Raw genomic sequence first — 16,180 nt, 5'->3', positions numbered from 1 at the left:
ACTAACTTCAGTATATTATTTCTTAAAGCAGTAGAACATTTAGTAGATTGACAGTCTTGGCATGTTAGTTGCTAGCCTAGACTAAAACCTAATAGATAGCCTTGTCATGTTAATGCCCAGCCAAGGCAATAAATGATCCAATGAGTAGCTGTATTAGACACATGAGTTATTGCCTTGCTTGAATGAGTGGTCACCTTCTCATTAGTCATCATCGACTGCTTCGCTACCAGAATCAGCTCATCAGAGCCATCCAACGACTAATATTACCTCTACCAACTTCAAAACATTGTAAATTGTGTCCATTTTACTCCAATTCATAGTAGTATTTCTGGTGCATGAAAACACAAAATGGAAATTTCCACCATAAAGGGAAAAAAGCAACGCAATGCATTGGTGCGTTTCTGATAAAATCACTGCCATGAAATGACCACAGACTAGAGGTATTCAGTTGATGCACTGATTGTTTTTTTTTAATCCCACTTTTTTCTTGACTGGAACCATTTTATTGAGGTGAGAAAATTCCGTGGCAGACACCAAAAACATGCATTAACATACCACTGCAAAGCCAAGGTTAGCGAACCTGGACTTACTCACTTATTACCTGTAACTACCCCTTTGGAAATATACATCTATAACTTTTGGCACACAGACCTCTAATAACAAACGGCTAACAACCAGTCATTATGGGGGCTTGAGCAGGAGATTTACAAATCTTAGGTTCAGCTGCGTTGAATAAGTTCCCCTTGCTTGAAAATGGTTATTCCATCAAGGGCATGGCAAGCTGCGTGATAAAAATCTTGTGATTTATTCCAGGCGGCTGATAATTACCAGTGTCTTGTCACTTGTCAAAAATGAATGGACAGGGAGAGTCCGAGGCTGTAGTCTTCATGCTCTTTACACCACAGCAGTAAATCTGACATGTTTGTGAAGCCATAAATCACAGCCTGTGATCAAGCTCATGCACTCCTTGGAGCTGAGTGACATGGGCTGAAACATTTCAAACAATTTTAGCTATAAAAGTATCCAAAATAGGTGTGGTAAGCACAGAATTGTAAGTGGTAACTTTATGATTTCACAGGAATGGAACATTATAAAGTCAGAACGACAAATATTGAAACGCTTAAACAACATCTCTCAGATTCAGTTGTTAGTGGATGTGGAGGAGACTTTAACCACAACACTTTTGACTCACAATGATCCTAAGTTCATGTCGGAAATCTTCACATTTGCTTCAACACGCAATTGGGAAGAAATGTTTTAGCTGATGCTTGCCAAAAAAAAAAATCTGATGCAAGAAACAACTGATGGATATATTTTCCGCTGCTTAGATGTATTATTCAAGTTAGAACTTGCGAGCATTAAATGCCACTGAAAATGAAAGTAATTCTGCCTATAAATCTAAATGGGTTTAGCACTGTGATTTAGATCTGAATTTGGAAATACAAGTTAAATGTTGACGTATGACCAAGTCGGGGTCTAGATTTTCGAAGTAAAAAGTTATCATTTTGTCCTTGCTTCTTTTAAACAGCAGTGTGTTTACTACAAGTGTAAATGCTCTACAGATCGAGAATACTCTCAGATAAGTTCATGTCGCTTTTATTTGTGGCAATGCAAATTGTGCAAAAGAAATTAAAAGATGTTCAAAAACATCTTCGCTGATCCTCAGTGTCTACACGTCCTACATTATGTACACTTAAGTGTATACTGAACTCCTGGATGCAGCAGTAACAAGGCTCGGAAAATGTTCCCATGAATGAAACTCTGGACTGTAATTGTTTTAAAGGTTGCCGTCTACACATACAATAAAAGGAAGAGTGCAGGAAGGAAGCAATGCTTCTCAACGACCCCCCCCCCCAGTTCAGTGTCTGAGGGCTTGCTTTTTAGTTAACCAGGCCAGAAGCCTGACTGAATGTAATGGAATCACCTTGCATTGGTGGCTCTAATATTTAAAACACAGATCTTTGTTCATGACAAGAAATGTTTCTGTTAAAATGAGATAGTACAGTAAATGATGGTTCTCTTGTGTAACAGCCATTTGTTTAAAAACATTACTTGTATGTAATTGATTTACAGGGTAATTAATCCAAAAGTGAAACGAATTCAGTATTTTAACAGATAGTGTTACATTTCCATCAAAATGTATCCTCATCTTCATGAGCAAAAGACTGTGAAAGATCGATAACATAAGCCGGCAGCAATCACAGGTCCTAATTGTGAAATATTTACCCTTGTTTTTCTCTCTCTTTGAAGTCTCTGGCTTGCTCTGCTCTTGTCCTCAGGTGCTGCCCAGGCCTGATTTATGGGGATGGGTTCCAGGGCAGCTACTCTAAATTACATGGCCCTTAAACCTGAGCAAAGAGAGGCAGAGAGAGGAAGAATCGCCACTGTAGAGACGGCTAATTGCCAGGATGGATCTAACCTACGGGAGATAAGAGGGTTCCTCTCTTCCCCCTCTTGACAAACGGGGAAACGCATATAACAGATTAGGCCACTTGGATAAGTGTACAATTTGTCACAGATATTCCTGAGACAAATATTTATGGAGCATCTACTGGCATTTATATTCCTTAATTTCTCATTTTTGTAAAAAGTAAAAGATGGAACATGAAAAGCAGAAAAAGAAGTGCCGGTTATCTTTTTCTCTGAATATGTTATTTGTAAATTGAGTTGAAAGAGTAAGAATTTCGAAGCAGTAATTTACAGCAGAATTACGAAACAGCTCAAATTCATAGAACGTTTCAAGTAAAAGGACATGAATGGAGCAGAAAGTTAGAGAGCTGTCGAACGGCGATAACCACCCAAATAAAATCCCATATAAACATATTAAAGTGTGAGGTTGTGTATTATTTGCAAATATTTTGTACATAGTGTTTTGATTATACCTCACAAAGACAAGGAGTGTTAAATCTTTTCTGTAAGATCCTGTGAGGGATGTGAGGGAGAGTCAGAGCAGGAGGAGGAGGTGACAGTGCCATTTGCCTGGAGGGCACCCATAAACTTGGAAAGGGAGAGAGAGTGCACTATTCCACACAGGTGACTGTACCATGTGACTGTAACATCTTTAAAAAGCAGGCCAACCTGTCTTGTTGGAGTACAAGTAACCGCAGAGCACCGGAGGAGTCAGAGGAAGAGAATATCTGGGCTGTCGGCGCAGGAACAAATACTGACAGCCCCACTGAACTAGCCACAAGGCTCTCAGGGAGTGTGTTGAGGAGGGCTAACAGCCTGCCAACGCAGCACACCGTGCAGGCCTCATCTTACCAACACATTCTCGTCACTGCAACAGGGACAGATCTACAGTAGTAGTAAGAGGACTTGTGCTCTGACTTGACTAAGGTCTGCTTCATTGACACAATGAGTTGCAGCAGTGTTGAAGGTTCAGAATTTTCTGAGGAAGAGCTGGAACTCGGCGTGCTGGGACAAGACGAAGACGAAGACGAAGACGAAGGAAGTCCCAAACCATCCTTCCAAGACAGCGAGAGTTCAACCAGCAGCCCCAGTGACCCAGAGGAAGGCCACACCAAGAAGCGCAATCGACCTGTACGCTCCAAAGCTCGAAGGATGGCTGCTAATGTCCGTGAGCGAAAGCGCATAATGGACTACAACCAAGCTTTCAATGCTCTTCGTATTGCTCTGAATCATGACCTTAGCGGCAAACGACTATCTAAGATTGCCACACTTCAGAGGGCCATCAATCGCATCTCTGCTCTCTCCGTATTCCTGAGCTCTAATCCTCCTTGCAAGCCCTGCACTCACCGGGAGTGTCACAGGTCATCTGTGGGGTCAGCTGTGGTGGGAGCGTCTCGCCTTGAGCAGAGCAGGGTAACTGTTCCTCGTCTGGAGCATCAGAGCTATGTCCCCTGGCACGCATCCATTTCTCAACAGATGCAGCCACAACAAGAGCCTCACATGCACAGGCTGTCCACGGATCCACATGTCTACATGGATAATTCTGTGACATCATGTCCCCCGTCACCACACTACCCTTGTTATCCAACTGAGGGACAAGTTTACACCTCACATGGACACTGCAGCAGCTCCCGTGATCATCCGCCCAGTCCAGTGCGATACCCTCAGGTTGGCGAGGCAATGGGGTACCAGCCGGGGATGTGGGCCTCCTGCACTCAGGGATACATGGACACTTTTATGGATCCATCACCCACTCTTGGGCTTCCATGGCAGGTGAGCTACCTGCAGGAGCCGGAGCACAGCCTCCCTTTGGGCTCTGATATACTGTAACAGGGTGAATCCACCACCGTGAGCCCTGAAGACTGAAGAACAGCAAGAGACTCAGAAAGGAATGTGAGGTTTTTGAGCTGTTACCTTGACTCAGTGTTACAGTACCGCTGTCATTTTAAATTTAACAAACAAATAGACTGCATAATGTTGCATGCACTTGGAAAGGTATTTTTTTATCATGCATTTCAAGAATGTTCTTCAGTGGATTATTTCCAAGATTGTACTTAAGTCAAGAAATTGTCATGTTTTTGGCCTTCTTCAAAATCTGCATTATTGAAAACTGTGTTGCATAACAAAATGTAAGACCATGAAAATGAAGAGAACTGTTCATTTACTTTTTTTTAATTGTAGTAGAACATGCATGTTAAGAGCATTTGACTGGGATCTGGTACAAAAGGGCAACATTTTCCAATGTATTTATTTTTGTTTTTTTGCATAAAAAGAACCAGCTGTTTTTCTAAGTTTTAAGGAGTTTGTGCCTCATTTCCGTTCTATAAACTTTGACATTAAATGTTACAACTGTGCGATTCTTGCAATGCTTCCTTTATTCAAAAGAAAAAAAAACTTACTTTTTATTTATGGTTCTCAAATCACTCGTATCAAGCTAACACAAAACTTGAATGAGTGCATGCATGTCCATGTGTGTACACATGCCTGCAGAGGTGTGTGTTTGATTATAGCCTAAGGATGGTAGTCTTTACCATTCTGTGAGATGACAGAGGTCCTTCACTCAGTTGAGAAATGTCCTTACAAGTCCATTCTTGTCATTTTTCTGAGAGGCGAAGTCGAGGTGTTATTTACACACAGCTAAATATAAGCATTAGTAGAGAGCAAGACGGACATCTGACATGATTTTAACCTGAAATTCAACAAGCAAAACAGGAGTATGAACAGTGCATTACTACCTTTTGAACAATATTCTTTTATTTTTTTTAAATCCACCGCATATCCTCTAATGTACATTTCAATTAAAACAACTATGCATTAGCAGTCGTGCGATCACTTCTAAAAAAAGGTTCAGAGAGTGTTTTTGAGACAAAGAAGAGTGAGTTTTAACTACAGCCCATCCTCCCGGCCATACTTGATCATGTTAGACAACAATAGCTTTGCCTTCCCAGCAGAGCAGCATGTAATGGAAAACAGCTTTAATATTAGACTACAGGACAGAACCCACCGACAGATTTATGTGGGTTCAGGAAGGAAGAAAGTTCCCCGTCATCAGCGCGGTGAAATCCCCTGTTGGGTTGCACCGGCCTGCAGGTGGAGCAGGGTGTGTTATGGGTTTTTTGAACATCCTGGAGGTCTAACAACAAGCGCCTCAAGACGCTGCTGAAAAGTGTCGGCCCAGGGAGAACTTCTGCGGGCTCATTGGAGAAATAACCGGTATGGTACATCAGCAATTAGCAGGCAGGAAGGAGAGGGTAGACGGATAAAGTGATGAATGGGGAGGAGGAGCAAAATAATAGGAAGAGGAGGATGTAGATGGTGAGAAAAAGAAGAGTGACACTTTGAGCCTGTTGTTTAGCCTCAGCACAGACGTGAATCACTGGGAAGCCTTGACTCACCATTGAGAGACAAGTGCGGTTGACAGCATTCGGTGACGGCATGTCTCTTCCTCCTCCCTTTTTGGCACAAAAGCTCATCTTCACTCCCTCCAGTGCCAGTTTATATGCTCATCGGGGTCTTCAAGATACTCCAGAGTGAAAGTAGGCTGATGGTACCATGCAACCGTGCTAAGACAGCAGCTGCTGCCTGGTGTTTTTTAGTTTATTTACGAAGACGAACTCCCAGAATATATCCACAGCAGGCAGGAAACACTGTCCCTTAGTTCCCTCACAAAAGAGTATCAATCAGAAGAACTAAACAGATTTTATTGGTTCTCTATTAACTTTCGAACTCAGCAACAAAAGAGAGCAACGAAAGCAAATAGCCATGTGCGACATGTTTGACTGAACCTGTGGGGAGAGCTGGGAATCAGATATTGCACTGTGACTCCAGCCTAAAAGGTCAACCACAATTTGAGTAAAGGTATAGGGGATTCTTGCTCAGCTTAGATTTTTGTGGTTAATTTACAAGTGAATTCTGCATAATTCAACAATAATTCAATTGGGTAATTAGGGCTTTTTGTTAACTTTTGTAATGTTTATCATACTTGTTTTGTGTTTCAGTTAGAAATACTGTTAACCAACAATAACTGACATTTTCCATAATCTGCAAACAACTTGTAGACTAAATGGCAAAAAAAAAAATCAAGCAAACAAGTAGCAGTTTGGATGAAAGCACTTAGTCATAACAGATCTTTCAACGCAGTGTGAACATCCTTCTTTGTCGAGCCGCTTCGCAGGGGGTACTTTAACAGGTCAACTTTCCACATTGACTCGTGTCCTCACTGATCAACAGCTTACAACACATGAGCCTGCCAGTGATGCATCGTTTCTTCAGACTGTTCCGCCTCCTCGACACCCAGGCAGCCACTCAGATGGAAACGAAAACAAGCAAACACAAGAGAAATGATGTCAAGACACACAGGAGTGTTTGTGTGATATATGGGGGATGAGTCAGCTTTCAAGAAGCGTGTTGATGTTGATCCCTCACACACACACACACACACACACACACACACACACACACACACACACACACACACACACACACACACACACACACACACACACACACACACAAACAGTACACGACATGTGCATATCAACACTTTTACGATGTAATTTGTAAAAGTGTTGCTACTCCTCTGCAGGTGCCAAAAGGGAAGGCGTTGTCTTAGGGCTGTTCCCATGACGTACGACGGCTGAACCTAAATTACTGGTTACTGTCTCGACTGTTGCAGAGTGTAAAATTCAATTATGTACATGTGTCATCAAGGGAAGTTTATATAAAAAAAAAAACCTCAGGAGGATGTAGGAATCAAAAACAGATGAAAATTAGCATTCACAATGAATGGTGACTTCTGCGGTTAATTGCAACTTCATGATATTTAGTAAGCTTTTTCAAATCTTTTCAAATGAAAGATTTCTAAATGCATAAATAGTCAATCCAAGGGGACTATTACTCTACCATCTGAGGCCTCCCCTTTAAAGAACGTGGCATTGTTCGTTATGTGGCGATGAGCTGTTTTGGAAGGCTGGATGTAGCGGAGAAATGTGTCCAGACAGAGGTGTTTAAATCACTCATCGTCAGACATTAATTGTTCAGACTGGCACAGGTTCCAGAAAAAAATTGTCATCTAAATATTTACAATGTTCAGTGTCTCAGAAGTGGTGGTTTCAAGTGATCAGTTGAAAAGCTACAGCACAGACACTCTACAGTTGGAGGTGCGGTTTCTTGAAGTATTATTGAAATTGAGCATTACTGTTGATTTCCAAGAGGCTGCCACGTTATTTTTAATGTGCAGTGTCAAGCGAGTTCCTTTAGGTGATATAAAATGATGCACACTTCTCCTGTTATACTTATATCCATTATACAGAGGCGTATAATCAGTGTAGATTTAACCAAAGCATGTTTAAGACCTAATTTGAAAAAAATTAATTAAAAACTTTCCACTAAAACCCTTATTTCTGAACCACAGAAGAAACTATAAATAGGAAAGTAAAACCACTAAATTTAACATACACTATTTGCTTTTCTTGGAAATTATAACCAGCCCAGTGCGATGCTCACATCACTCTAGGCCTGAAAGGGAGATGCTTACATATGCTGCAACCAGTCTGAATGAGTTAAAGAGCTTCAGTTTATAAATCCACCCGTTTAGATGCAAATACCCTCAAATTGAATAGTATCTCTTTTTTTTGCCTATATTCGTTACATAACTGTAGCCTGATCATGTTTTGATAAACAGATTAAATAATAATTGCGCGAGCATCCAAATATTTCTGGACTTGTGCGTCTTGTCATTCAGGTTGCACAAGCAAGTGAGACAGTTCATGTTAGCAGCTTTCAACTGTGGCTTTGAGTCAGGAGAAAGCATCTGAATCTTGTAGAAATATACATTGCTGCAATTCCATTGTGCCCTTTAGTCTCAGGTGTTGGAACCGGTTTTCAGGCTGCTTGACTGAGCTTTACATACTTTTAGCTGAATTTATGCTTCAGTGCCTGATTGATGCAGATCCTACGGGGGAGCCTACGTAACTCACTCTTGCGAATAATTACACAGCATGATGATCTGTTAGACTTTGCTAAACCAACCCACTATCATATAACTGCATTATTGTGACTACATTTCTTTGTTATTTCCTTATTGTCAGCTGCAGCCAGCTGCCATTGCTAAAGTAAGCTTGAGTTGAAAAACTCACACACAGAGAGGTGCAAGAACACTTACATTGTCAACGATTTAGTTTATGAAAGCACCAGAGAACTTAACAGTTACAGCACAAACAGATTTGATTCCCACAAATCCCAACACAATAATCATTGTCTTTCATTACTCACTTTCTTAATTTGATTGTTGCTTTTGTGCAAAAAACACATTCAGTGTCCAGAGGCTGATCCCGTCAAATCACAACCACAAAGTTATCATAACAAGAAAAAAATAATATAAGTTCAGAATGTAGGATTTTACTAATTGTACTATCTTAAAACATCATTAAATTCTACACATTTTCTGGTGTTCCTTTTTATACTTCTACTTTCACATCATCTTTGTTGAATATGAAAACTTCCCCATTCATTCATAAAGTGTTATCTCTTCCTCTTTCTTTTGAAAATTGAGACAATATATAGTTTGCTCTGTTGATGCGATTTATAGTGGTGTGCAGTTTTACCTGTGAGCACTAGATGGAAGCAAGACCCTGGAGCACAGAGTACATAATGCCAGAGATATTTTTATTCAGCTCATACACTGAAGGTAAAGAATGTTTTACCCAAGCTTGGCCCCCATCTACAGTTTTCTTATGGCTTCCTTTGGTTCAGAATGACCAAAGGCTATTGAATTTGTCCACAGATCCAACAAACGTTGCACAAATTTGCATTTTCTCTGGACATTTGGGCCAAATCTGGATGCCACATCAGTTGTCGAAACCCGAGCTTGGCCCTGCTCATCACGTTTGAGCCCCATTTGAGCCACACAAAGCACTTTTCAGTACCATAACTGAACCTTAATTGCCAAGTAACTCATATTTGGCCCAAATGTGTCTATGTAGCTACGTGGTAGGTGATGGCAATAATAACGCCTGACACCATTTATTTCACATTCCATAATAAAAATGCTGCTGTTATTCATGTGAGTTCATTATCATAGATAACATACAGCAGCTGGGCCTGACCACCAGGGAGTTTAAAAGATGATAAATGCACTAAAATAGCTCTAAATTATAATAAAGTCCGTTTATAATTTTCCAATCACAATTAGAATATCTGACAGTGTTTTTCAGCCCATTGCACCATATGATACTGTGTGGGTAAACTGCAGGGTGCTCAGTCATTATACCTGTTGGGACGAACTAAAAAAAGGTTTATTTCACGTAGGAAATGTTGCACCTTCAGTCACCTTGAATCCCAGACACCTTCCACTTGAAAGCCCTCCAAATTCTCCAAATGCTGAGCACAGAAAAGAGCCGCCTATGTCAGTTTGCCCTGTGACTGCCCCCTCTCGAACACCCTCAGGCCTGTCTCACAACATTTTCCGCACTCCAATCACATTATTTTAATGCAGTATGCCAGGAAAAATATCATGATTGAAAAAGAGTCCTAGAAATCCTTATAAGATACTTTAAGAGGTTGGGAATTAGTGCGTTTTCTTATTTTTTCTGAAATGTTGTTAAATTCATTATATGTAAATTAAATTAATTTAAATTTAAAAGGTTAATTTGTGGTAATTAGGATTTTTTTTTTAGTTAATGTCAGTGTCTTGTTGATGTATTGAAGTTGTACAGTTTGTATTGTCTGAGTTGAAATTGTATAATTTAATTTGCACTGTTAATTCAATTAATTTAGGTAATTTCATATTTTCTTTTCATGAGTAATTGTGATAATTGATTATTTTGTTTATTTTCTGAATTGTAAATTTAGTTCATTTATGGCTGCACATTTTGATTTATTTGAGTGCATCACTAACACCCATTCTCCATATTTTTCAGTTGCTGACTGCCAAAGGTGGTGGTTCCCCTATTCCTGTGCTGTCTATGGTGCTGTGTGTCTCCCAGGTTTTTGGTTTCCCTTCACTGAGTGTGTCCCCAGGTTTTTGATCCCCCTCTTCCTGTGCTGTCCCCCCCAGGTTTTTGGTTCCACTCTTGCTGTGCTGTGTCCCCCAGGTTTTTGGTTTCCCTCTTTCTGTGCTTTATGTCCCCCAGGTTTTTGGTTTCCCTTCACTGAGTATGTCTGCCACATGTGACTGAGGTGACCTTTTATTTTGTTTTGTATTTTTGGGACTTCTCATCCCCCTTTGGACCCAATTCTCCCACTGGTAAGCTTCAGCACTGAATAGGTTCCCCTCCCCCTTGTCACCGTATCCCCTCCCCCTTGTCACCGTATCCCTGTGTGCATGTAAGCTCTTGTGGTTTTTAAACTAGGTTTTCTAATGAAATTGACCTTTTCTTTTAAATGGAGCCATATCTCCTGTTGTCGCTTTACCCATCTACTTTTCCTTAATCCTCGTATCTAGATTCTCCCTCCACACAAGATGCAATAAGTTTTTGCTTGAGCACCATCTTGCTGTATTTGGCCGTTGGGATCTTTTAGAGCAGTGGTTCTCAACCGGCGGGACACTCTCCCGGGGGGGCGCGAGTAGACTACAGGATGAGGAAAAAAAAAAAAAAAAAAAAAAATCGGAAAAAAAAAATCGAAAAAAAAAAAAATAAATCGGAAAAAAAAAATTCGGAAAAAAAAAAAAAATCACGAAAATTCCCTCCTCGAAAATGCAAGAAGTTGGACTAGTTTCATTTCAAATTTACTAGGGGGTAGTATTTTGAGCCTGCGACATCACGTAACGTAACGTAACGTGTCGTGGGGGTGGGGCCGTGAAGGGGGAGGGGTGGTGTCGGGAGGAGGGGGCAGTGTTGCCAATTTAGCGACTTTGTCGCTAGATTTAGCAACTTTTGGCCATCTCTGGCGACAAAAAAAATAATCTAGCGATTTAGCGACTTTCGGGCTCAATCTGGCTGAATCTAGCGACAATTTAACTTGTTTTGTGAGTGACAAATCAGTTGCCCCGCGACACCATACAAGCCGAGACAGAAGCACTGCAGGACGGCGGCAACCCGGCATACTGTCATTTCCTGTCAAAACGGCAGTTTCAAGCTAGCTACAACGAGGGTAGGTTGAGGTTCACTTCCTGTTTTCAAAACAAAAGCACCTTTTTATCGTAATGGCTTTCCCTATGATAAAAGGCAACGGGTATTTTATTTTGTCAAAATAACCGGAAGTGCGTTGCTCACTGCGGCTAGCTTTAGTAGCGCCGAATTCGTGGGAACAAAATTGTAAATAGCCGGTATTTTGGCAGGTTTTTAACACGTTGGGGATCTAAACGACTACTTTCTGGCCTGAAAAGTTTCAAATGTTGCTAAAGTTTACAGAGTTTAGAGCTGAAATCAGCTTCAGGCCGGCTGATTTCGGCTCGGGTAGGAGCGAAAATATATAATATGGGCGTAGTTACGTCACTTATGACGTCATGACGCAATCTAGCGACTTCTAGCGACTTTTCAGAGAGCCAATAGCGACTTCTTGTGATTTTTTTTTTTTGGCAACACTGGGAGGGGGGGACCCCAACTGCAATGAACCATCTTAGGGGGGGCCCCGCTTGCAAAAGGTTGAGAACCCTTGTTTTAGAGGAATCGAGGGAGGTTGAATATGAAAGTATCATATGTCAAAATTAGATTGGATTATTATTTTGTCATTCACAAATGCTCTATAATGAAAAATGAATAACCACAATAAAGTGAACATAAGTTGTATAGGCAAGGAGTGAAATAGGATTGGCCCTGAGTCTAGCTTTTTAGTTCTAAATTTTAAAAATCAAACATAAAAAGTATCTCATTTCACACCCTTTATTTACAAACATCAAGAGAGAGCAATAAATCGTTTCCATGGACAGCAGGAATCATGGTCCCGCTGAAAAAATATCACACTCGGTGGGATATTTCCCCATCACGTACTCTTGATCTCTACTGTTAGTTCTGAAACCTGAGGATATGTATCGCCACATCCCCACTGTGGATTTCAGAGACCAAACTGCATTTGTTGCTGAGTTAAAACAGCAGAAGGCTACAAGCTTTGTTTTGCCACATCTGCTGCAGCCCACTGCTCCGGGGCTCGTCTTCGGCTATTTGTGCTGAATGCTACAAATGCTGTGAGACTGAACTGCACCACCAACTTAATGTAGATTCACCACGGACTTCCTATTGGGAGTATCATCAGAGCGAGCCCGCCACCATTTAAAATTGACACAGTATGTGCATGTCATGCAAATTTGAAACAACAGTGTTTTCACAAAGAGCCATCATTCAGCCAAACGAAGACAAACCTCAGATTGATCACAGCACCATCGCTCTATGTGAATTTTACAAATAGTTAATCTGCTTTTTTCACGTAAATCTGTCTGAGGATGCTAAATCAATGAAGTTTTGGGTGTCTAATCTGTGACCACATTGGCATGCTTGCTCAACATACCTCACATCTTTCTTTAGGGACTACACAGAAATGTTTGTTACATTAAACACCAGTAAACTTGTACTCACAGGCTGCTGCCGAGAGTATTTGTTTGACTACAACTTCAAAGAGGTTGAACTGTAATATAACAGCAGGATAACTACTTATTTCTACAAAACGCAGAATTTCAGTGCTTTCAAATACACGTCTGGTTGTATTTTGGTGAAATTGATCTAAAATGATACTTTCATAAAAGATTTATGAATTTGATTAAAAAAAAGATGCTCAGTTGTTTCTGCCAGACAAAGTCAGTCTCAAATGAGTCTATCAAATGTGTAAAAGGTTTGAGAATTTCTCTTGTAATAAGTGTAAACAATGGAAGAAAGTAGGGCTTTCAGATTGTGAGAGCTACTGTTCTGAGTTAAAATGGGGCATGTTATGGAAAATATCAATTTCTCTGTGCCAGAGAGCATTTCTTTGGGTGTCTGAAGAGACCTCCAACTCAGAAACTCAGAAACATGACTCAACATGTCATTCAGTGAGCTGTTCAAATTTGCACAGGATTTGTAAGTCAAAGTACCAGCTAAGAGTAGAATGATCAAGCCTCCGCATCTGTTTCTCCAACCAACTTCAGCTTCACACTGTTTTACACTGTATTTGCTGGATCTCAGGAGTGCGTAGTAACTACGCTTTTGCCATTAAAAGTAATTCCTCGTCAGCAGTTACGTAGTTCACCTAAGAACGAAATTAGCTAGTAATGCTTTACCAGTAGGAAATCTGATTTCTTGCTTTTGTTTTGACTTTTATTCCCCATTCCAAAGATGAAAATTCAGCTCCCATTAGTCACTGAACACAGCATCAGTAGTGTAAAAGTGAAATCCATCATTATTGAAACAAACTGGTAGAAATCCATTAAATTTCCCCATTGTAGACATTATCTCTTGCAATTTGAACAAAAAAAGAGACCATGAAACTCAGCGTTTATCGAGTCGATAATTACAACATGTTTTTGATTTGGCAACTAACCATTGGTGGGCAATTACTTAAGCATTTCTAGCTGTAGTGCAGTGTTACAAAAACCTGAATCAGTTCATGAGTCAACGCGAGGTTGTGATTATGAGAGCAATCAATACTAGCTGTCTGTGGCCAAACTTCAGATGGGGAAAATGCTACTATTTGAGCATAAAATTGTCTCTCAAATATTTTTCTATCAACTTGGTGTGTGGCAATCTGAATTTGGTTTGCAGTGTGTGCTATTGTGAGCTCTCAGGCTATTTACTAATGGTCTCCCATGTGGTTATAACGTGCTCCAAGGATTATTGCATGAAATTTGCATTAATATGTTTGCACCGTAGGGCACAAGCATATGACCAATCTCAAAAATGGCTCACTCCACACCTTAAAACTCAATACTATGAACAGAGCTGTACAAAAATGGCTTAAAAGAAAGCTGCTGTACTGTTTCTCTGTGGTATTTTAACCAAAGCATATAAAGGGAAAGACTTCTTGAGGAACATGAAAGGGAAAGGGAAAACTGTATGTAATGGAGTAAAATTTGCATGCATGTATTAAACAATGAGAGAAGACTAGAACTCGTTTAGTCTTTAGGATTTTGACAGGGTACGCAATGAAAACAGAGACAATAAAAGAACCGTGTATGCCTCAAAGACAGTTGCAGAAAGTGTGAAGTTGAGCTTTAGCACACTGTGGCATGAGAGCAAAAAGGTGACAGTCTGACAAGATGACACATCTCCCAATCCGCCATGGATAACTTGCCTGGCAGGCATTGAGGTTACAGAGACATGGGGATAAGCTGGGAATAGAGGGTGGCAGCTCTGGCTCTGGGATGAGACAGACTGTATTCAGCATCACGGTACAGAGGCCTTCCCATTATGAATAGGCAAAATGAATGTAGCCCCATTCCAAATGCATTTTCTAGCTTTGATTTCTCACAGTCCCATGACCTGCAACTTTGCCTTTTCAGTAAAGCATCTCCTCCTTTGCTTGTATAGAATGAGTTGTTTATCTGCCCTGAGATGGGAGCAAGCTATTCAGTCTTTAGTTGATATGCAGCAGGAAGAAATAACTAGACCTGGGAGACACATACTTGCAGAGGAGTGCTTTGTGACATGTTTGGTCTATATATTCTGTCTTGCCTATGTATTTCTTTAAAGTATGTGAACAGGTTATTTTTTTTTTCATTGTCAGTCATTCTTTGAGTTATTCTGTTCATTTCCTTCAGCTTGCCCAGTGAATTCACTTTAGATTCAGCTCAGTGGATAGAATGTTTCAATTAAACCTTCATCATGAATAGATTAAGAGAATCTGACAAAAAAAACAAAAAAAAAAACAAGACAAAACAAAACAACACAAAGGGGGCATCCTTCAAAGCATCTCCTGCCTAGAGCTCTGTGTTGAGCTCTCCCAGCAAAAGCTGCAACTGTGTGCACTACACAGTATAAGAAATGTGTTATTCATAACTGTCATAAATAATAGGAAAACTGTATTGGCAAGAGCGTGAAAAAAACCTGCTAACCTAATACATTACTGCACCGGTTATGAGAGCTCAATACACATTTTTTAGAAAAAGAACAAAAGCATCTTGGTCATCAAACTGATAAACATATTAGCCAGTTTGACAATACAATGCATCCCCTTAAAACCTCTATGTGCTGGAAGCTAGATTTATATTTTTTTTACTGTGCTTGCCCGACAATCCGGCGGTGCTGTGGTTCGTCATCTTGAAATAAGCCGGGGCATTTTTCTGCAGAGTTTGTACGTTCACACTGTGCCTGCGTGGGTGTTCTCTAGGTGCTCTGATTTCCTCCCACAATCCAGACACATGCATGTTGGGTTGACTGATGATTCTACGTTGGCTGTAAGTGTGAATGTGGGTGTGAGTGCTTGTCTGTCTCTTTGTGTTAGCTCTGTGATGGACTGTTGACCTGGGGGCCTCTCAAATGTCAGCTGGGATGGGCTCCAGCCCAAAGTAATGGATGGATGGTTTACTGTATCTGCCTTCGCTTACTGTGTTCGGAGCAAATTTCTGTGTTTTGGTTTGTTGGTTGTATTTGAAGAAATTATTTTTTTCGAAGCGATGATTGGCATTTCATCAAATTAAACCAGCTGTGGCAAATAATTCCTGATGTCTCGGGCTAATAGGAAATTAGAATTCATTCAGGGATACAACTGCAGAAACACATATAATAAATTTAGAAAAACAAATTCAGTATTTTCAGCTATGAATGTAATTACAAACGACAAGAGTTTCTCTCGTTTTGGAGCAGAAGCAGTTTCACCTAATCTCTTTTCATTTTCTCTGAGCTTCACAGATAAAGAAGATATG

At 40.4% G+C, this 16,180-nt stretch overlaps 1 protein-coding gene across 1 annotated transcript; it reads left to right on the top strand.

Annotated features, from left to right (window-relative positions):
- The first annotated feature begins 3,354 nt into the window (after nt 1-3,354).
- Nucleotides 3,355-4,239, top strand: bhlha9 (basic helix-loop-helix family, member a9). The gene has a single exon (XM_075487490.1). The coding sequence runs from the start codon at nt 3,355-3,357 to the stop codon at nt 4,237-4,239; it is 885 nt and encodes a 294-aa protein (XP_075343605.1).
- The last annotated feature ends 11,941 nt before the right edge of the window (nt 4,240-16,180 follow it).

Source organism: Odontesthes bonariensis, chromosome 16 (assembly GCF_027942865.1).
Source record: "Odontesthes bonariensis isolate fOdoBon6 chromosome 16, fOdoBon6.hap1, whole genome shotgun sequence".
Classification (NCBI taxonomy): domain Eukaryota; kingdom Metazoa; phylum Chordata; class Actinopteri; order Atheriniformes; family Atherinopsidae; genus Odontesthes; species Odontesthes bonariensis.
Note: the sequence above shows the minus strand (reverse complement) of the source record. Positions and strands in the feature narration are given on the sequence as shown.

Coding starts and splice junctions, on each gene's coding strand:
- bhlha9 (XM_075487490.1), top strand. CDS start 3,355: ATGAGTTGCAGCAGTGTTGAAGGTTCAGAATTTTCTGAGGAAGAGCTG.